The sequence below is a fragment of the Callospermophilus lateralis genome, chromosome 1 (genome assembly GCF_048772815.1).
Source record: "Callospermophilus lateralis isolate mCalLat2 chromosome 1, mCalLat2.hap1, whole genome shotgun sequence".
NCBI lineage: Eukaryota > Metazoa > Chordata > Mammalia > Rodentia > Sciuridae > Callospermophilus > Callospermophilus lateralis.
Window position 1 is genome coordinate 79,457,937 of NC_135305.1, and position 23,847 is coordinate 79,481,783.

At 40.0% G+C, this 23,847-nt stretch overlaps 1 protein-coding gene across 2 annotated transcripts in view; it reads right to left on the bottom strand.

Annotated features, from left to right (window-relative positions):
* Rapgef5 (Rap guanine nucleotide exchange factor 5) overlaps positions 1 to 23,847 on the bottom strand; it is a 227,329-nt gene that overhangs the window by 78,358 nt on the left and 125,124 nt on the right. For both annotated transcript variants that reach the window (XM_076835279.2, XM_076835269.2), the window contains exon 9: positions 23,029 to 23,154. In XM_076835279.2, coding sequence (XP_076691394.2) covers positions 23,029 to 23,154 — 126 coding nt within the window. The remainder of the gene's footprint in view (positions 1 to 23,028; positions 23,155 to 23,847) is intronic.

Consider the following 23,847-nt stretch of genomic DNA (forward strand, 5'->3'; position numbering starts at 1 on the left):
TGGAGATGGTGAGGTAGGAGCCAGACAACAAAACTACCCAGGACAGTGGGAGAACATCCAGGGGTAAAATGGCACCTAGCTCAAGGGGGAAGGGGCTGTGGTAGGTGTGATAATGACATCCAGGGTGAAGTGGGGACTGGGCCCGCAATCACAGGAGCACCGTGTTCTCTCTTGCCTCTGCCCATGGTGCTGAGCCCTGGTGTGTACATGCCCCTCCTTCCAACACACTCTTTGGCCTGTAGATCTGTAGAAACCAGTTCTTGTCCCAAACTCTTGAGGGGATGGTAGGAGGAACAAAGAACCCAACAACTGGCCAGATGGATCCTTCACAGCTTTGCCTATATGGTCATTATTTGGGATGAGTGGGAAGGTGGGCGAAGAGGAAGCACAAAGATAAACAGGTGCCCTCAGCTGAAAGCAGGGAAAGCCATTTGCTCACAGAACCCCAGGACCCTGAACAGGGCCCATCAGGAGCATGAAAACAGACGAGACTTCCAAGTTTTCCCTGGTCCTCATCTTTGTTCCATTCTTTGGATGAGCGGCTCTGGTTTATTTTCTGTTTGGTTATGCTGCCATCCTGCCTATGAATTCCAAATGCGTAATGGAACCAGTGCCTTCCTCTGACTCAGATCAACATCCATGATCACGACCAGCTTTTACACTCCTAAATCAAACTTGTAATTTGTTTCTTTCATTTATTCACATAAACAACAGACTTATTTTTTAGGAAGAAAATACCTATAGAGTCATAAAAATACTGACTTTTTTTTTTTTTTTTTAAGAAAAGGTAAGATGAAAACTTGATACTTGTGGTTTAGCAGGTCCTAGCCTGTGCTGTCCTGAGTCAAGCTTCTGACTGTTTTCGCTTTCACATATTACTAGCACACACCAAGAAAAGGGATCATGGAGGGATTTCTCATTCCTGCAGGAATTGTCACAACTACTTGCTTGATTTTCTGTTTTCGGAGATAATGGAAAGACTCCTTTCCCAAGTCATCCTGTGAGGCAGCTACTGGCATTCTCCAGGGCAGCATGTCCCTGCTATTTTATGAGCATATACTTTACAAGGGTCCTAAGCTGGGGTTCGTGGATGGGCTTCAGGGACTCAGAGAATCCTCTGAAAATATATAGGGTTTTTATGTGTGGTCTCATTTTCCCAGGCAGAATCCAGAGTTCTCAGTGCTGAAGTCTATGAATTCCCAAAGGAACCATGTTCAGAGCTCATGCATTTATCACCTTATCTAAGTCTCTAACCCTCTCTGTGCAGATGGAATGTCCCTGTCAGGGTTTCTCTTTGTCTTCTCCGCTACACAAGGACATCTTGAAGACAGGAACTGTGCTCTCCATTTCTCTTTCTAAATCAATGACAGTCACTTGGTGAAGATTCACTGAACATGCAAATCAGTGAGGGAGCAGAAGAGTGAAGAAGGTGAATCCTCTCTAGAAGGCACAACTTGGTCTCAGGGCTCAAGGCCACTCGTACTCGCAGGTTTCCTCTTCTCCACTCAGTTCTTTCTACCATGCTGCTCATCCCCGGAGGGAACTGTGAACTTACGTGTTATAACCACTGCTAGAGTGCAAGGACTCCAACTAAGTTCTAACAAACTCAGCAGCCCTGCCACTGACATTTAAGAGGTTAGGCAACTAACGCAACACTAGGAAGGCATTACTAAATGGTGCCATCCCTTATACGACACGTGAACAAAACAAACGGGTGGCTATGAACGGGTCAAACTGCAAGCTAAATTGTGAACTGGGCAAAGTCTGTCTTTTGTGCCTCTGATCTCCCCTTCCTGCTCTATTCTCCCCTAACCAGGATTCCTAACCCTCCTCATGGGATCCACTGCTTCAATATCACCTGTCTAATTCAGGCAGCATGAGAAAACCTTTCAAATAAAAAACATTGAGAAGATTTTAATTCAGGGACAACACTAATCAAGAAATCATACAATGGCAAGTGCAGTGGCACATGCCTATAATCCCAGCTAGTTGGGAAGATCACAAGTTTGAGGCCAGCCTAGGTAATTTGGCAAGACCAGTCTCAAAATTAATTTTTTAAAAAGGGCTGTGGATGTAACTCAGTGGTAGAGCATTTGCCTGACATGTGTGAGGGTCTGGGTCTAATCCCCAGCACTCCAAAAATGGAAAAAAAAATAGAAGTCATACAGGTAGCCCAAGTTCTAGAGCTGTGTTCCAAGTTTGTGAACATAGTTGTGACAGATCACAGAGCAGGAAGGTTGTGACATTCAGCAGGAAGGCTGAGGTGTACCCCAGTGACAGGTTGTTTTCCAGTGCCTATAACTAGAACCATTGATGTCCCTTATGGTGATCAGTGCTCTTTATTATAGATCACTGCTGTCATAGTGGCTTTAATTAGCTCTGGTGCTAATAGCCAAAGACAGACAACCTGTGTTGGCCGGTCAGGAGTATCAAGGACCTGGTAAGTCAGTTTGGCATTCAGAATGGCCTGTCTGGTTTGGGAACACCATCTAGGGGATTGAATTTGAAGAGAAGAGGGTCAACAAGGGCTGAGCATGGTACTGGGGGCACAGCTCAATCAGCTCAGGTCAGGCAGAGCCTAAGACACAGCAAGGGGAAAATGAAGGGCTGACAGGGACCCAGGCAGGGACCAATGCAGAAAGTTACACATGGCAAGGACTGTGTGTGTAACTGCCACATCTCTGGGGCCATCTATGTTCATAAACTTGATACCCAGAGACAAGTAGGTAAGTGTGATAGAGGCAGGGCTCCCAATACAGAAGCCGCCTTAGGCCTAGTGGGCTGAAGAACTGGACAGAAACTGACAGTATACTTCAAAAATGATTAGTTTTATGTTATGCAGATTTTACCTCAGAAAGAGAGAGAGAGAGAGAGAGAGAGAGAGAGAGAGAGAGAGAGAGAGAGAAACACAGAGACAAGCAGACAGGAGCCCTAGGACACAGGGATTTGCTGAGATACTGAGAACTCTGCACCAAGCAGCCACCAGGGGGTCTGAGCAGCACGCCCCAGGGAGTTTAGGTGGGGAGCTGGAACGTCTTAGACAGATGAGATCAGAAGAATGAATGATAGTAGGTTATTTCCATTCGCTGAGCTATCTTGCCTTCTGGGAGAGGGAATCTTGGAATTACTCAGGATGTTCCAGAAAGGTAATTTTCCACTGGTGGGTGGCAAGATAATGCAAGCTGATTGGGACTCGATGTAAGAAAGCACTAAGAACAAAAGAGGAATGAGCCATCTCTCAAGCTGAAGCAGAGCCTGTCAACAGTATCACAGAACAAGTGAAGATGATTCTGGATTGAGAACGAGGGCTAGGCTCGGCATCCTTTCCATTGCTAAAATTCTACAAAATTCATCTGTCTTGATGCTGCTTTTCTCACAGAAGCCCCAGGATTGGCTGTCCCAAATAGAAAGAAGGCGAGTGATTTGGTAGTTAGGTATCACTTCCCATCTTGTACTATGGAAATTTGAGCACAGCTTAGCAAACCAAACCACCAATGCCCGCATCTATTTTGTGCTGTAAATGCGGGTACAGCAGAATTGAAATACTTATCTAGGGGGAAAAAAAATCTCTGGCCAAAAAGAATTTTGTCTGAGACTAACATTCAGAGAATTTGCTGACAATGTATCTCCTGATTATTTTTCTCATGGAAAACCAGAATTAAACACAAAAGGACAAAGGAACATTGCTGGCAAGATACAACTGGTTAAAAGAAAAATTAAGTAAGCAGATGTGTGTCAAGGTAAGCCATTAAGACTACAAGACCAAAGGTGCTGGCCTAACAAATCCATCTTTGTATAGGTTATCCTAGCAGAAGGAGGGTAATTAAGAAATAATTAGTTCTTTATTTTTATACCATGCATATTAAAATTAATAACTCAAAGTGAAGGCTAATGGGACTAATAGAATTCACCATCCTCAAATGTACAGAACCTAGGCGAAGTCTGACTTTCACAGGTGTGAAAGCAAACACAAATTTACTGTGAAACTTGACCAAACACAGAAAACCAGTAAACATATCTAGACAGAAAGCTTTTAGCTGCTAAGGAAGAACTGCTTTGCATCCTGTTGCCTCTAAGAATTACATCATATAAACAATTTGTTTAAGAATCCTGAAACAAGAGCAAGCTCAGGAACTTGATGCTGGGTCTACTTCAGCTAGCAAACCTGCTGTAGAGTAAAGCAGAAGAGATGGGGATAAAGTACATTATCTTGAAATACAAAGTCAATGTCTTTTTATCACATGCTATACTAGCTTGATGGATCATCCTGGATACTAGCAGAAAGTGTTCAATGGAGAAGCTATTTATAGAAGCAGGGGCAGATTTGAGAAAACTAAGCAAAAAATGGTGAGAAAATCATGGGCTAGCAAAGAGGGAGCGCTAACTACCACTAGGCTGAAAGGGCCAAGTAGAGGTAAGAGAGAGTACAGGATCCTTTAGAAGCTGGAGGTGTAAATGAGCTGCACCAAACAGGACTTGCAGTCACTGCCAGAAATGCAGGAGGAAGTTGGACAGAGTGGGAAGCACTCTGGACCCTCTTCCTGTCACTCTTGCTCTACAGTCTGTGTCTTCCATCCAATGAGTCCTATGCAAGCTAGAGGGCAAGAGATGGGGGTGATGCAGCCCCAGGGGTCAGGACTCACTCCCACAGGCACAGCACATAGGTGAGAATGGAGGAGAAGATGCAATAGAGACAAACTGTCCTGCTTCACATTCCAGAATCTCCAAGAAGCTGGGTTAACTTTCTAACTTAGACTATACCATACGGGTCATGTCCATTTTCCTGCTGTCAGGAAAACAGCTAAAAAATCTAAGAAATTTGGGGCAGGGTATATTAGCATTTCCATATTTGACTTAGTCCAATTCCCTCAGGCTTTACTGTCTTCACTCTTGCTTTTCTAATGTCAGCACTACAATGCAGTGCCTGTAGCTTGCTTCATCCTCCACTCTTCCCATGTAACCTTTGAAAGCAGGTGTTCAATCACACAGATGTTAATTTTTTAATCATAAAAGCTTAAATTTTATTAAATCTTTTCCAGCAAGTCTTCTAGTTGCAATATAAATGTTCTTGGTTGCTGGCCAGATTTGGGAGTGGGGATGGAGAAGAGGGAGGACAAATGGCAGGGCCAGTTCCATTCTAATGTTAGTTGCATGGGGACAGGGACCTGTTTAGTTTTCTGTTTTATCCTACACTGAGAGCAAATGCCCTCTAAATGAATGAGTGGCCTGGTGTGTAAAGGAGAAGTGGATGGACACTGTAAACTAGGTAGATCAAGGACAGAGAGGTTGGCAAAGAACAGGAGGCAGAGGTCCAGCTCCAGAGAAACTTATTCCAGAGAACATGTGAGGACAGAAAGAGAAAGTCAAGCTAGAACAAAAAGGACAAGATCTAGAGACCCTGGTTCCAGGAACTAGCACTCCAAAGTCTGATCCAGGAGGAGTCTGAGCCATGGAAAACCTCTCCCAGAGCAGAAACAGAGCTTGATTTTTGATCCCAGGGTCTTTTGAACCACTTCTCACCCAAGGAAAGGCAGGTCCTAAGAGAACAGTCAGATTCATAGCTACAGACAGATTCTCAAACTGTACTAAGGAATGGATGGATGATAGGGGTTGTCTTGTCTTGAGTCAAATCCTGGCAACTATCATTTAACTATGTTTCTGGGAAAAATAATATACTCCCCAGTTTTCAAAGCATTATATGAAATGTAATCTGTCGCAAGGAATTTTTAGGTTAAAAAAAAGAAAAAAAAAAAGGACTTACTGCAGTCCCAACTCAGCTACTATTCGATCACCAATGACTATGACTACATAAATCTAATTTGTTAAAAATCCACATGCCTTACCAGGATTCTTTCCACTAAAGCCCATGCTCCATTTCTCTCTCTTTCATGGGTAATAACAATTCTTAACAGCATAAAAATTGAACTCAGACAATGACATTCCTTCAAAGAAATTATGGTCCAAATAAAATTCAACTGATATCAAACAAAACCAAGATAGAACTGCCTGGGTCCTGGGTTCAATCCTAGACTTGCCAAATACTAGCTGGATAGTCTTGGTGAAGATGCTTAATCTCTTTGAGCATCAGTTTTCTTACCTGTGAGATAATACCTCCTTTATAGATTCAGTCAAGTGCTAGACATAGAGAAAGCCCTCAATAATAGGATGCAGAAAAACACACAGGTATATTGTAGTGATAAGTCATTTAAGTATGGTAACACCCAAGTGTTAACAAAATTGAATTAGTATCAGGGCCTTGCTATACTTTTGTCCATGTATGTGTGTATGTAAATATCATCCAAATTTAGGAAACAAATAATATTGTCAACCCTTTTTTTTTTCATTTTCAGTAGAAGCTACTGTTCCACTGACAGAATCGTAGGAGTTAATTACAGAGCTCATTGAGCCTGGAGGAAAAGAGGTTCCATACCCTTCTGCTAGAGGAGGACTGGCAGTGATGAAATGGATCACTTTAATGGGAAGGCAGAATTGATTTTCTCTGGCAATCACCATACCCCTCAACTCACATCTCAACTGCCAAGAAGGACACACCCCCAGAGACCAAAATCTAACAGAAGGGAGACTTAGAAGAGCAGATGTTTCTGCCTCTTATAGTTTGTAAATGTCAAGAGTTTGTTAACAACTTTGGAGTCCTTTGTCTCTGGGTGGGGTTACTGATGATTTGCAAGGGAGCACCCACCTCCTTTGGTGTCAGCATAATTCAGTCATGAACAGGAGAGAACTAAGTAGGGCCTGACATCAGCCATAGTCACTGGAGGAGAGGCAGCTGGAGCTCTACTATTGTCTGCTGCTTCGATGTTCCAGACACGATGGCTGTTTCTTTCTGCCGAGACTCATGAGTTGCATCCATTTGTCCTGCTTGTTTTAGTAGGTCCCAGGGAATATGTGATGGGTCAGCTGAGCTGAGAAATCTTCAAGAATTTTGAGTCATAAACCACCTGCTTGCTAGAACCAGGGATCATCAGCATCTCTAGATTCATGCAGCCTGGGCCAAAGGGCAAGTAAGGGCACTGCTTTGTACACACACACACACACACACACACACACACACACACAGTGTGTATACAGGCGTACAGCCCGATACAGGCCTATAAGAAAGTACTGCACTAACTGGCTAGCCCTATGGCTTTGGCTTCTCCTTTCAAATTCCTCTCTTAGGATCTGAAGCTCAGTTGCATTTGATGCCTCCTGATTAAGTGAAGACCTAATTCAGAAAGTGAAATTATTTGAAAAATAATGTGTGTTTCTTAACTCTGAACAGATCCAGCAGAAGTACTCTTCAAACTTAAGAGAAAAGTCAAGAAAGTATAAAGTAATTCACTTAAAAAATATAAATAATTCAGTCAAGGAACTCTTTCCAAATCTTTCATGTGTGTGCATGAGGATATGCTTTGTGTGTGTGTGTGTGTGTGTGTGTGTGTGTGTGTTCATGCACATGTGTATGTAACTTCAGACGGCAAAGAAGGAATGAAAGGACAGCCCCAGAGTGTATGCAAGTTATGGAATGAAAAATTCCTAGTTACCATAGCAACTGCTAGATCACATGGGATGGGTGCAAAGAGATATGAGGCATCGTAAGCAAACACTTGCTTTTTTTTTTTTTTTTTCATGTTTTGTACATTCCTGGGTGTTTTTAATAGAGGCTTGCCTTTAAATATCTGTGGTAAACATCTCAGAAACTTCATTGCACAGTTGGAAACAAGACTGGTAGAAAGAAAAAACAATGTGTCCCTCCTAGTGCATCGCACAATTACAGACAGTTGGTATTAAAATGGGTTAAGAGAATTTAACATGCAATGAAATATTGCTACAATGATTTGAAAGTCAAACAAGCAAACAAACAAAATCAGGAGATAAAACAGAAGAGAGAAGGTTAAAATAAGACAAAAATTTGACTTAAATGCTTGAAATTGGGAAATATTTCCCACCATCCACAACTGCTCTCTCTACCAGATCCAGTTCCACACATGCTGAAAGCCTAATGCCAGTCATGGGGGACATACAAGGTCGAATGAAACACAGGGACCATGCTCATAGAGTGAATTCTTCATGGAACAGAGTGACACATAAAAAATATCAATTAGCATTCTCTAATAACTGTGGTTTGTAGTTATGCGGTGGGTAGCGGTCAAGTAAGGCACCCAGCCAATGGCAATAACGAGGCCATTTCTTGTTAGTTCCAAGAGTTCAAGGCAATTAAGATCGACTGCTTTTTCAGTTTGCCAAGATCTGGGAGTTTCAGATCTCTTCCCTCTTCAGGACATTCTGAACTCCGCAAAACAATTCCAAATATTTAACAACTTGACTTAAAATATGGCTTTAATACCCTGATAACAGAGACGGTTCTAGCTGGATATGTTAGATTAGCCATCTGTCCCCTATCAACACCATTTCACAAAGAATACATTTTTAGAAGTTCTATCCATAGGAATATTTTGGGAACATAAGAGAACAGAATGATTCTTGGCAATGATAGGCATATTCAATTAGAATTAAAAAAAAAAAAAAAGAGTTACTCGAAGCTTCCAACTGGTATCCATTAGAAAATGGTGACATTTCCCTCCAAAAAAGTTCAACACTCAAAGGCATAGAGGCTGCTGAATTTGTGGAGGGGAGTCTTTAAGGTAAAAAAAGGATTTTAGAGTCAGAAGAAATCTTAGAATTCTAATATCCCAATTTAATTAATAAAAAATTGAAGCTCAGAAAAGTAAAACAACTCACTAAATCTATACATAACATATTTAAACTGAGAAAAAAATGGACTTTTTTTTTTTATTGGTGGTGCTGAGAATTGAATTTAGGGTCTTGTGCATGCAAAGCAAGCACTCTACCACTGAGTTGAGCTATATCCCCACGCCTAAAATGGAATTTTTAAAACTCCTAATAATAAAATAATAAATTAATTGATTAAAAATTGTGCTTGTAATAGGTAACCAACAAATCTTACTTTATCATTATGAAAAAAAAATCATAGTTATACAGAAGACCTGAGCAAAAAGAATAATTCTAGTAGAAATTTAAAAATAAATAATATTGAGTATCTGGTCACAAAATGTAGAAGAGCTTTCTAATTTTAAAGGCTTTTTTATATAATAAAAAAAAGAATGAACAGTTTCACTCATGTGAATAAAAATAACTAAGTAAACAGGAACAAACTGGGGAAAACTATATAATAAATATGACAAAACTTTGTTACCTTTTGTTTGTGAGGAACTTATCTAAAACTAGGAGAAAACTCCTAATGGAAAAAAGTGCGTAAATAGATTATTCATAGGTGAAAGAAATGTAGATTGATATAGTTGCAAATATTCAACTTCACTAGAAAAGACATGTAAATTTGAATAAGACAGTATTTCCCTTTTTCCCTCTCCCCCATCAACCTGATAAAGAGACTGAGTTTCTTCTATTAAAAGGTGTGACACTCAGCGAGGTGAAGGTGAGGGCAAGTGCTTTCATGTATTGCTGAAGTAAGCAAAAGCAGCCCATGCTTTAATGGAAAGTAGCTGGGCAAAAACATAAAAGAGATTAACATGATTCATACCTGTAATTACACGGCTAGGAATTTATTCTTAAGAATATACACTTTGGTAGAGAGTTGGTTTTTTTTTTTTTTAGAGTTGGCATGACCGATCATTAATAAGAACAAAATTTGAAAAACACATTTGCCCCCAAGTGGAAGAGTGGCAGAAAAAGCATGCTCTGAAATCTTGAGGAAAGCCTCATGTTGCAAATATTGGGGACAGGAGGCAAGTGAGGGGGAATCGGGGCTTACCACTTTTTCTTTGCATGCTCTACCACAGCTTCCTATTATTTCTACATTCTCTACGAAAGGCATATATTACTTTTTCCATTAGTAAAACTTTTGAAACAGCAATAATAACAACAACAACAAATCGGTAGCAGAAATGTGCTAAAAATCCCAGCAAGGGGCCTGATCCCTTATTCTGGATTACTGAACACACCTATAAACATCTTGCAGATGAAGCTTGTTTTTAGAACAAGCTTATTCAATAAAATAGGCCAAAGACTATGTAAAACAATTTTTGAGAGGTGGGAAAGCATATTCTGTAGCTAGGATATGAGGGGTGGGGCATGGTAAACTCCAATAACACGAGACTTTCTTTAGATCTGAGGTTTATGATCTTTGCCATTTCTGATGTGTATTCTGACCAGATAATCACCCAGGAAGTAAAAGATGATGCTTAATTTAGCAAATACTTCCCAGGAATGTGAGGAAGTAATTTTCTGGAAATTAAAACCTTATTCAAAGTAGACTTTTTTCCCCCTTCTGGAAGCCCCTCCCAGCCCTTTCTTTTGTCGGCTTATTGTCTTCTTTACCCTCCTCTGTCTTCCCATCCTTCTCCCTAAGTGGTAGTGTCTTTGGGGCTCACACCTCATCTTGTTTATTTCTGTCTCTGTTCTGTTTTGTAGGATGCCTGGGTCACAGGTGTTCAGCAAATGCTTCTCTCAATGAAGAAAATTAATTTAAGTCCCTAAAAAACTTGCACTATGCATGGAGGAAAAAAAGATAGTTGTAGAACACTAAAAATCAGGCAGGTCTTCAACAACACCAACTTTAAGCATTGTAGAAATGACTGCTGCCAGTTATCCCACTCCTGAGCATATACCCAAAGCATTTAAATCAGCATACTATAGTGACACGGCCATATCAATGTTCATAGCAGCTCAATTCACAATAGCCAAGCTATGGAACCAACCTAGGTACCATTTAACAGATGAATGGATAAAGAAGATATGGTACGTATACACAATGGAATATTACTCAGCCATAAAGAAGAATAAAATTATGGTATTTTCCAGTAAACGGAGGGAACAGGAGATTATTATGCTAAGTGAAATAAGCCAATCCCCAAAATCCAAAGGCTGAATGTTCTCTGTGATATGTGGATGCTGACTCACAATAGGTGGGGGACGTTGGGGAGTGGAGGTTCACCAGATTAGACAAGGGGACGTAGGGGTAAGGAAGGGAGGATGGGAATTGGAAAGACAGTAGAATGAACTGGACATAACTTTTCTGTGTTCATATATGAATACATGACCAGTGTAACTCCACATCATGTACAACCATAAAAATGGGAAGGTATATTCTTATAGGTACGATTTGTCAAAATACATTCTACTGTCATGTAAAACTAACAAGAACATAAAAAAATTTTAAAAAGTAATAACTGCTGCTGGTGGTAGCAAGCTACACAGCTATTTGGCTGCTACCGTCTTCACATGGTAGAAAAATCACAGATGATTTTTCTAATCATCTCTATGAGCTAAGGCACAAAACTCTGAAGCAAGCTGCTAATGGTGGCAAAACTATGTGTCTGTGCCAGTCATCAGGGTGCTGGCCTCTATCTGAAAACCTGAGTGCAAAAACACAAGTGACCAAATTCCCTGGTGTCTGCCTCACCACTTAAGGTAGGCAATGCTTCCATTCCTTCTGGGACTTCCTCAGGCCTATGCTACCCAACTCTTCTTTCCTGCATAGGGTCCCCCAGGCTGAGAAGCCTGCAGCTTGCCATCCTGCCACTCTTGGGCCCAACAAAACACCTTTTCACTGCAAAAGGTTCTGGACTAGCCAGATGTGGAACATAAATGAAGTGTGAGTGAAGATGTAAAAATGGCAAACCACAGGAGGTGGGGCAGAAGGACATAAGCATCTGCAGATGCTGAACATACTCAGGGCCACTCTGATCTTTATTAATGAGGATTTTTCCAGGGTGTGGTAAATCTTCTCAGGTCTGGGCAAATCTCCCCTCTATGCCAAGATTCTGAGTAATACCAAAGGACAGGAACCTCAGATTTACGGTAATGGGATCCACTTAAAATGGAGATAAAGGTCATATGTGCTTGCCAAGGTACAATGGAAGTGGCATTTAATAGTTCAGCAAGTCATTAAAGGATTCTGTGCACATGGATCTGGCATTCAAGTAGGTTCCTTAAAGACAAGCGGCAAAAATTGACTTTTGTTTTATTTATTTTCCTGGGGCTGGGGATTGAACCTAGGGCCTGGCACATGCTAGACAGGTGTTCTAACAGGGAGCTGCATCTCTAGCCCCAACTGGCCTCTTGTGGGCTCATGATCTTCTTTTTACCATCTCCTGGAGTTAACCCTTAATAGCAAATCTACAGGTCTAAGTCAGCATCAGCCTGGGCCACGTGTGCTCCCGCCTTTGCCACTCTATATTCTGTAGTTTTACCCAATTATATCTTTTAAAATTCCAGTCCTACACATTAGAGGAGATAACATTATTTCCATGATTTCAATTATCCTCTTTCCCCATGTGTTTAGAGATAGGAGTATTGTTTTAATACTGAGATAATTTTTGACTCTGTGCTTCCCAATGGGTGTTTAATGAGAAGCACTTAATGATTGCCTCCCCACTCCCAATTTTTTGGCGGTGGTACTAGGAGTTGAACCCAGGGACACCTGACTGCTTTACCACTGAGCTGCATCTCCAGCCCTTTTTATCTTTTATTTTGAGACAGGGTCTTGTTAAATTGCTGAGGCTGGCATGGAGCCTGGGATCCTCCTGCCTCAGCTAAGTTGGTAAGATTATAGGTGTGTGCCACCATGCCTGGCTTTAGTAGCTAATTTTCTGATGAATAACAGATTGAAAAAAAAGAAAGAAGTGGTTCTACAAACACATTTTGTTGAGGGCAAGGGTCACTTCAATCATGTTAGCCCCAAGTTTTGGGTCCACAAAAGAAGTTCAAGAATAAGAGATAAAAGTACAAAGACTGAATTATAACATCCTCTAACAAACCTAAATGATCTCCAGTAATTACTATTTTTTAAAAATATTTTTCATTATAGATGAACACAATTTATTTATTTATTTATTTATTTAATGTGGTGCTAAGGAATGGACACAGTGCCTCACACATGCTAGGCAAGTGCTCTACTACTGAACCCCAACCCCAACTCGGTAATTACTATTTTTATTAATCATTTTTGCTTTTGACTACACAGACTAAAAGGTATCTTTTTACTAGAAAAATATTATCAATAGGAAATATTTTAACATTTTCTCCTGTTCTGCTCTCCTTCCTCTTCCTTCTCCCTCCTCCTCCCCCCTCCCCCCACTTCTTCTTCTTCTTGTCCTCCTCTTCCCACCCCCTTTTGTACTAAGATTGAATCCAGGAGCAGAGGTACTCTACCACTGAGCTACATCCTCAGCCCTTTTTATTATTTTAAAAATTTGGGGAATAGGGTCTTGCTTTGTTACTCAGGTTGGCCTCGAACTTGCAATCCTCCTGCCTCAGCGTGTGGAGTAGCTGGGATAGAGGTGTGTGCCATGCCACCAGACCTGACCATTTTAACATTTTCTTGTGATTAATGAACTCTCAAAAGAAAGAGTCAATCATTTAGTAGTTGTTGCCCATTTTAGAGGAAACTATTTATAATCCTACTTAGCAGGTGCCAGTTTGTGAAAGAAAATTTCTTTGTCAAACCATCAAGATGCATGATGATCTCTAAAGCTCTCTCTGATGTCTATGATTCTCAGAGGAAAACTACAGGGTACTCAGATTCATTGTGAAAAATCACAATCCCCCAACTTGTCATAACAGTCAGTCCACTGAGCAGAGAGAATGTGATAGCATTCACCAACCATAAAATTAAGTTTGGGATTTTATCATGCATTGTATCATTTGGGGATCATTAGAACCCTTCATTCATAAAGGTATCGCCATAGAGCTTGTTCTACCTCTATAAATCCTAGCTAAGGCAAGATCATACAAGGTTTAAAGAATTCTCTGGATGAAGTACTTCTCTCTCTCTCTTCTTTGATGGTACCGAGCCAAAATTCCACCTTGATGTATTCCACCACCACCTTTGAGGTCACCATAATATCCTCCTATGACTCATTAAGTTCTCCTGAACCCCTGTACAAATCCTTACCCCCAAGCTACTTCCTGCCATCTTAATTGTCTTACGATCACATTATCCTCTCCTACTATGTGACTCTTAGAGGTTGGAGAGCCCCTAATCCTTTACTATGACTCACTGTGCCTTAATCATGCCCAGCCATTCCTGGAACCTGAACAGAGAGGACATTTATAAAGGTTTGTTAGAATTGTTGAGCTCCGTTCACTTAACTATGTACATTTTACAGTGAATGTAAGTGAACACGCATGCTATATATTATTTCCTCCACTTTTTTTAATATAGGAGGGAAATAGAAGAAAAAGGCTCAGGGGGTGGAAGCCCCATGAAAATCTCTTCCAGGTAAACCTAAGTGCTGCAGCACTAACTTCTAAAAATCTAAACAATAATCCTTTTGCTGCAATAATGGAATAGACAGCTTTTTAAAAATGAAAGACAAGTGTATATATCATGGCAAATAAGGAAATGATTATGTTTTAAGGAAAATGTGGATATTTAACATGATTTATTAGAAAAATATGTACTGCGCACTTGCTTAAAGTCTGTGCTGTTCTGCTATGGTATTTTCAGCAATCTTCTATTTTTGTTATCTTAAAACAACATTAAGGACTGCCGGGTACCAGATGGAATCTTTCCTTTCCACCCACTTCTCATGGCAAAAGGAAAAAAGGTTCTTTGTATCCTACATGGAAATCTTTTATAAATTCCCTTTTAAAAAAATTGTATCAACTAAAGTATCCGAATCACTGAGAAATCATCAAAGTTTGGCCAAATCAATAAGATGCACATATACAGCACTATAAGTTGTTCTTGAAGTGAACATAGCTGCCTGCATAATGCTCATTAGTAAAAAGCCTTCACATACAGGTACACGCATGCTCAAAATTCACCTTTACAAAGCCAGGATGCATCCAACTCAACTTTCTAAAGGAAAATAAGAATGCGGCAATATGCTTTAGGGTAAAGCTAATAAATTAGAATTGATCTACATTCGGACATTCTGCCTTCACTGAAACTGAGGTCCCAGAACCTGAGCTCTTCACAGCAAATCTTTGACACGTATGTCAGTTACTGCTTCATGTGCAACCAAGAGAGAGGACTGCAAGGAAAGGAGAGTCAGAAAACTTTGAAAGGAGTGAATGTGATCCATCCTTCACCTTTAAACCTATTCCCACATTGAAGTAAGCTCCAAATTTAAATCTAATCATCTTTCTTGCTTTTGCTTAAATTTTTCATAACAGCTTGATATTGCTCTTAACACACCATGTGAGGCTAAAAAGCCCATGAGGTCCTGTGTCTTTTGGCCCTGCCTCTCCTACGTAGCCCCAGTACACTGTGGCTTCTTGCTTCTGCTCCCCAAGTTGCCACATCCTCTCCACATCAGGCCCCTGACATCATCACATCCACTCTTTTCTCTGCCTGGATTCCCCAGCCCTCCTCACTTCTCACTCTTTTAACAGCTTAGATTCTGTCCATTAAGGGAAATCTGCATGACTCCCTAGACTAGTTGAGTCCCTGTTAGAAGCTTCCATAGCACTTCATAAAACTTACCACACAGCTTACTGTGAATTCAGCCTTGGAATTCCTTGTGGAGCATCAACTCCACAAAACAGTGGCCTATCAGGTCAGTCCCTGAGCAGTCACAGCACATCATAAGTTGGGACCTTCATCGCCCTACTCCTCCATAGCTTTTCTTTTTTAAAAAATCTTTTTAAAAAAATTTTTAGTTGTAGGTGGACACAATACCTTTATTTAATTTATATATATGTGGTGCTGAGAATCGAAGCCAGTGCCTCACTTGTGCTAGGCAAGTGTTCTACCACTGAGCTGCACCTCCAGCTCCCCATAGCTTTTCTTTTCATTTCTCCAATCCTCAGCAGAACACAGTTATCAGGGAGTCTCCATCTGTCTGCATCTTTTCTGCAATGTTTTTTCCTCAAGCATCTTATTATGATCCCCCAAAAAACTAAACTGCCAAAAGTTTCTAGTGTTATTTGACCACACAATAGTCTACAGATATTACTATTGTTATATTAATGCAGTCAGGCCAGCATCAGGATAGCAAAGAAAAGAATGTAAGTTTGTCTGGGGTATGGTTTGGAGGGAGATGTACTGCTAGTGAGAGTGTGTGTATGTGTAAAAGCCAAAGAAAAATAACATAATTTTTAATACTTCACTTTAATAATTTCCAACTATACTGGAATTGATATAGTCATTTTAATTTCATAAGAATCTAATAAACCCTGGAAGCAGTATCTATACAGCACAGAATAAAAGACCCTTTGACAACATGAGTTTGATAAATCAAACTAACGGAGCCAGTATCCATTTTCTTAATTGGGCCTTTAAAAATAAACTTGAACATTTTCAGAAAAGTAAACAGCATCATGACAAATTCTTCTTTCTTAAAAAATGCTGAAACTAATTTAAAAAAAAATGTCAAGACTTGCAATGGGCTTCTTTCGAGAACCTAAAAATACAGCTAATGAGCAGATGGCTCCACCAGACAGCATGAGCACATCACTGACTCTCACTGAGAGTCTACTGCCATTTATCTGGAGGAAAAAAAAAATCCTAGAATTTAACTAAACTTGTAAACTTTGCTCTTGAATGAATGGGAAGAGCATGACTTGCTGTTTGGAAATGTGTTAGCAGGCTTTATTTCTCTCTCTCTCAGTACCTGAGAAATTACTCAGACACTTCATTAAATGGCTATCCTTGATGAAATGGTTATTTTCTACATATAAATCCTTTTCTTAAATAGATTGTAAATTTCATGGAGGCAAGAACTACCTTCTACTTTTTTGTTATCCTGTGACCATATGGATCCTGATTAAAGAATGGACTAAAACTATTCACTCAAGGAAGTCTGTTTTCTACAAAGATACTTTAATACCAACCCAAATCAGAAATTTGTTATCAAGAAAAAATAACATTAATGTGGTGACTTCTTAGCTTGAGTAAACAATGTGATGTGTTAAAAACTACTTATCAGGTCTGAATTATGGCTTTTAATACTAAGCAATAATATTATAAAATTCTAAGCAATTTTCTTAGATAAAATCAATGTACTGGTAAACTTCAAACAATGATGAGCTTGCTTGAACTTTTACTCATCTGGATGTAGAATACAAGTCTGAACAGAGTGATAAAACACATTTCCTTTTCGTATTCTAAATAGAGCAAATAGAGGATTTCCACCTTTCATTTAATTGCATTTTTAAAAAACCAATAAAGTAATAAGCCAAATGAAAATCAGAAAAAGATGGAGATAGATTTTTTTTAAGTTTTTTTTTTTTTTTACTTTTGTTGATGGACCTTCATTTTATTTATTTATATGTGGTGCTGAGGATCCAATCCAGTGCGTCACACATGCAAGTCAAGTACTCTACCACTGAGCCACAACCACAGCCCTGGAGACCTATTTTTGATATGTAAAATAAGAGTGACAGCAGCTGGAACACTCCAGACCACTTCTCCCCTAGTAATCCTTAAACAAGGAACCCTTTGACGTAGGCAGAATTCCAGGATGAGGCTTCAGGAAACAGGGAAAAGGAAATTCCGGTGGAGGCTGAGAGATAGGGAACCTGGTGTAGGCAGCAGATTATGCCAAGATTCAGTTTCAGAATGTGCAAAATCCCCTTCCCACCCATATTTCACGAGTGAATTAGAGAAGGGGAAGGAAGTAGGGTGGGTCCTCAGACTTAACAAAGGAACTGAAGAAAACAGGGTGGGGAGAGGCAGGGACACCACAAGGCCCCTCAGGAAAGGATTGCTGAACACGGTTTTCACATACATCTTATGGCTCCTCATTTCTACACGTTAGGAGATCCGTTCAGGAGCTGTGGTTGGTGTTTCTAATGTACAATTTAATACACTACAAAGCATAAGCTACATTTCAGGAAAAACACAGCTGCCGTTTTCTGGTAAATAGTGCAGTTATATTTCAGAAAATAAGACCCGCATCTAGACACATACTTTAATACAGCTATTGTACTGACACTAAAATGTGAATAGTTTATGAGCTTTTCAAATCTCTCTTTCCTCCCCACACCCATCAACACCATCCCTTCCTAAGCATCCCTCTCCCTCTGACCCCAGGGCTGCCTGCCTAGCAGTTCCCAGTCCTCAGGATTATCAGGATCCTGTCATCTCAGCTTCCTAGACTCAGAGAGGTCCTCTTGCCAGTGAGGAGGCAGGAGGCAAGATGCTCTTCCCAGGCCATCAGACTCGACTCCGTCTGGGCCCAGATCAGCTTCCGCTGGCTAATCTGTCAGACTGAAACAATACCATTTATCTCACGAAGGCCCCACCCCATCTTCCTTTTTAGTGAAAACTAACAAAACCAAATACCGGCTCCTTATTGTTTTGAAAACAAAGTAAAACTTCTCAGGCCTCAAAATCTTCCACAGTTGGTTTCAGCTTCAATTCTCACTAAATCATTCTCCTGACCCTTGTCCAACTCCTCTCCCATCCCTGACTCCTGGTGATGGAATGGTTTCTGATTTCTGAAAAATATCTTATGTTTTGCCATCTCCGTGCACCTTCTAGTGCTATTCTTCCCTCTGGGAATGCTTTTCTTCAATTAGAATTGTGTAAATCCAAACTCAAAACCTACTTTAGGGTCCAGGTTGAACTCTGCTTCTGCTATAGGTTTCTCCAGCTGGGGTTCCCGTGCTCATGCCTGTGTATCTTGGGACTCCCATCACAGCTTTCTTGTATTGCTGTTATTAATTTCTATGTCTTCTCTCCATAACCAGCCATAATTCTTGAGGAGAAGAAGCCACCATAGTTATTATAATCTCTAAACAATGGCTTAAATAAAAGTCTAGTAAATGAATGAATGATGGAGAGCATTCTAGAATAGTAGTATAAGGTAAAGCAACCCAGACACGTAAAAATAGGTCAGGAGAGCATCCCTAAAAGACACAATAAGTTCTGAAGAAAGCATACACGACATTGCAGCAAATGCCAAGGCTTTGGAAAAATAAGCCAGTTCATTTGGAGCTACCAGAAATTTTCTCTGCCTAAGGTATTTCAAAGGGATTGGTTTGAAAAGAAAGTTTATGTAGTCTCCACACTGGTAGCCAGAACCCCCATCTATCAATTCATTAGGGAAATAAATACCAAGATCTCAGACACCTGAAACATACTACAGGAAAACAAAGTCTAAGGCTCAAGTGACTTTGGGGCCAAGGTGATGGACGACCACTGCAAAGATAAACAGAGCATTCTTAGGTCTACCCTAGACTGAAGAAGGCTTAATCAAAATTCAAATATTACTCCTTATAAAAAAGAAAACACAGCCTCATTACCACTCTCAAATTCTGCCAGTTTTAGTGTCTGAATGGCTCCTGAAAGCTACTTGCTCTCAGTTCCCAGTCACTGCCTGGATTGGGGTAGCACCTCTCACCTGACTCATGGGGAAAGCTTCAAAGGTTCTTGCCAACATTTCTTTTTTCTTCACTCACACTTCCCTCTAAACCAATGCCAGAGAGATCTGACAAAGCCCACATCTGATTGTGCCACTTCACTTCTTTGGTGGCTCTCTTTTACCAGAAAAGCAGGCCTGGACTTCTCAGGGTGGTTTACTAGGTCTTTCACAACCAAATTTTAGCCTCCCTTCCAACCCACCTCTTTCCATTCCTCCCAAATCACTAAGAGCTAGTTATGTTTTCCTGTTGGTTCCTGCATCTAAAATGCTCTTTCCTCCCTGCCCTTGTTTATGACCATTAGTCATCACTCAAAGTCAAGTGCAGAAGTCCTGGTTTGGAAACATATGCCCCTTTCTCTATTGATATAATCATAGGATTAAGGTTAGGAAAAAAAAATGCCCACATCAGAGGTAATTTCTTTATAAAGAATTAGTGACTAAACTTTAATCTTCCTATCCTAATTTAGAAGACATACCCCACTACCATCCTCTTCGTTAAGAATTCACATTATAATTTTCAACACTTAGGAATGAGCACTGCCTAATTTTGCCTACAGCTAGTTAATAGAAAGTAGGAAAACTGAGTGCTTCCTGAGAAACCTGTGATAATTACACACTTAACTTTTTTTTGTTTTTTAATTTCAGAAACACCCTTCACAAGCACGGAGTGAAATGTTTCTCTAATTGTATGCATTTATAATCATGGCATTTACCAGTTAAAGAAAATACTAGAAATGCCTACTCAGAAAGCTCTAATCCCCTTTAATTTGTAACAAGATGTAACAGCAACAAAGCCTTTGTTCTATCAAGCTCCTGTCATTCCCAAGGCAGCAGACTTCAAAGTAACTTCCTTATTGGTGCATATATATATAAAAAAGGATGTAACACTCTAGAACTAGAGTAGCAATGGAGCTTAGTAAAAAAATAAATAGGCAATTTGGATTCTAACTTAAATTTCTGCCATTGTCTGTTTGGCTAGCTTGAGCCCAGGAATGGTAGATAAGGCAGATAAAGTCTTGCAATATAAGAAGCAAAAGACCTTTCTTAATAAAAAGGAAATCTGTATTTAACTCCAGGGTTTGGTTATTATTGTTAAAACAAGAGGAGGTAACAGTAGACCTGGGTTTACACTAGTCAACTGCGGCTTCCTCTGTACATGCTGTGTGTTAGAACAGAGCTTCCCCAAGCAAGAGCAGATGACTGTGATTGCAGGAGAAAAGAAAGTGCTGCTTCTATCTGAGAAACTCAGTGAACTCGGTGGGCCAGCAGAGGACTAGCTATGGCAAACACTCAGGACATGAAAGTTTTAAAATACAGTTGGGGTTTTATTTTTAATAGATTATCATAAAAAATGAAAGCATTAGTAACGAGTAATTCATTTAGTAGAGTAGTATATCAACACCAGCCCTGAGAGCTGACTAGTTCAGGAGGTATCATCTTGCAGAATGGAGATCACAGAATGGCTGACTTTATACACATCATAAAGAAGGAGAAATTCTTAATATTCATTTTTCCTTTCTTTATGCTTTGCAGGAAAGTCATAATTCCAACATTCATTTATATACCATCTTCCCTCTTCCCTCTCAGAAGCATAAACACTTCTGAGGTGTTTAATGCACCATCATACAACACCCTTGTAAGAAGCAAAAGACCTTGGTGCTCTATTTTACAAACTTAAAATGCAGCTTTAAAGGTAAAAGAACAAATAACCATATGCAAAGTTGCAAATCTTCAACCATTAAATTTCTATCTCATGTCAAAAGCATTCTGATTAACGCTAAGTTCATATTTTTACTGTTAGATCTTAGGAGGGTATTTAACCTCATTAGCTAGAACTATTGATAACATTCCGAATTGGAATTGAAGTAAGCATGAGACAGTCAACACAGGTATCATGTTAATAAGCATAAAGTTCTTGTGGCCTAAAGCTGATGACTGCTGACTTCAGTGAAGTGGTACTCTATATTTGACTTCGAAAGATACCGCATCTCAAGTTGTCACTGGCTCACTGCATCTGATCTTCAATTATAAGATAAACTGTTCATTTTAAGGACCACTAGGAAAGAAGAATGATCACGAATACACTATGACATTTTTGTTTTTTATGGTACTAGGGACTGAACCCAGGGGCTAACACATGCTGGGTAAGTGCTCTGTCACTTTTTAAATTCATTTTTTATTTTGAGACAGAGTCTCACTGAGTTGCCCAGGCTGGCCTTGAACTTGTGATGCCCTACCACAGCCTCCCAAGTAGCCAGGATTATGGGTTTGGGCCCCTGAGCTCAGCTGTACCATGATATGTTTTCATATCATCAATAATTAAGGCTTTTTCTAACTTCATTCAGGCTAAAATGTAGGGACATATACATCATGAAATCAGTAAAACAAGGCATAGGAAAATTATTGCTCTTCTGATTGAAATGAGTCAAAAGGAGGATTGTTTTCAGAAATTTAAGCTGTATAACTGGGATATTCAAAATCCTAAGCACATGGATATACTTTGCTATTCTCAAGCTTCAGGGGACTTTGAACAACTTAAACAAGCCCCTAAATTCTTCCCTGGTACCTGCCAAAGTGAAGATGTCGGGGACTCCCTGCTGCACTTAAGGTCAATAGTCAGCCCTGAAATAGTTTAGTCACAAGGCTTTGAAACTGCCTAATTATTCTCCCCCTTGAGACACCAACTGTTACAATTTGAGGCCACACTGTTAGAGATGTGCTGTGTTATTAAACTAAGCAGCCAGCCAGCCTAGAACTTCTCACCTTCTCTCCTGCTCAGCAAGACCCTGACAGCTGTATTGATGGACTTGGGCTAGGAAAAGCATGAAGCAACTTTTCCCCCTTGGAAGGGGATGAAAATAAAATTCCATGGGAAAATTAAAGTCAGAGAAAGACATGTTTATGAGCACAGAGGAATGTTCCCCTTCATGAGCAATCCTGGAGAGTGCTGACCAACCGAAACTGAAGTCTTACAAACAACAGCAAAATCGGAGGACAACAATATTTAGCAGAAGACAGTGGCTGCCCTGGCTCCCCAGCGGGAGGGCAGCAGTCTCAGCTCTAAGCTGGAGCTGAATAACTGCTTTCAGGGCACCAAGCAGAACGACCTTTCTCCTAGCTTTAGCTGTGTCCAAACAATGTCGTGCTTGTTGGAACACAACATTCACAAGATACAGGGAAATCTCCCTCTGGCCCTCCCACTTGATGTAACTTGATGTAACATCAACATTCTGTTCTTCTGTCCCCATCTATTTCTAGAGACTTAGGATACATTAGTTTGACAAGTAGATCTACCCTCATGCCAAACATAAAAGTACACTGGAACATTCTTTCAAAATCCATATTCATTGAACAATCTGATGGGACAAAACTTCCAGAGTCAAACCTGGAAGCCATCAATAATAGACAGGTGTTCACGTTTGCCTAAAAGTATTCTCAGATACCTATGTGGCTTACTTTAGAGAAGGGTTCTCTTACAAAGCCAGTGTCAAAAACCGCTAGCTTACAGCTCTGAGTATCTGACATTTTTGCTAAGGAGGATGCTTTGGGGGAAGAAAGAAAACCCCAAACCTAAAAAATTCAAAATAAGCTATTCTTTTCTTCAAACATATAACCAGGCAGAAACATTCTCTACTCCTTCAAACCCTGCATCCCCAAGAGGAAAAGGGCTTACGTGTTCAGACTTCTCCGGTTCTTTTTTGTCTGTCTGCAAAAACTGACAGTTTTCTCTTGCCAGCTTCTGGACCAGTTCAATGCGTGCGATATCATCTCTCTCTTGAAGCTTGCACATCACCCCGGCCTTAAGAGTTGGAGAAAAAGCGAAGATATACTTAAATCCACAATCCCAGGACATGGCACCACTGCAAAGTTCACCTTATAATAGGCTCATTTTTTCTGTGACCTGGATTCAGTCATGATCTTGGTAAAATATTCCTCTGCCTTTCTAAAACTGATATTATTTTAATCTAGAGCTCTCGTGCCAAAAGACTTGAAGTTGAGATCATGTATCAGTGTACTTTAAGAGAGCGAAGAGCAAACTAAATCATTTGCTACTACGTGTGCGCCTGATATGCTGCTATTTGTCTGTCCCTGACAGCCTGTTTCCTGTTACATAAGCAAAGCCTAGCAAGAGGTTAAAAATTCATGGGAAAGTTAGCCAGGAACCACTCTGGCAAAAAGGGTGAAGTGATACAGAGTCCTAAAAATAACAGCCTACAACTTCTCAATTCTTTAGCTAGATCATTTCATAGATAAATACACACTTAAAAAGAGGCTTACAAGATGATTTTTTATTTTTTGGTCACAACTGGAAAATTACTAAGCAATATGAGCGAAATACTCCCGATATTGCATGAAAATAGTGGAAATTTTTATTTAAAATGAGAACTTGAAAAAACAAAGCTTAAATTTTTTATTCATCAGGGTTTGGAAGTGGTCCATTAAGTATCAAAATTTTTATTAGGTTCAAATACCTAAGGAATGATAATGAGAA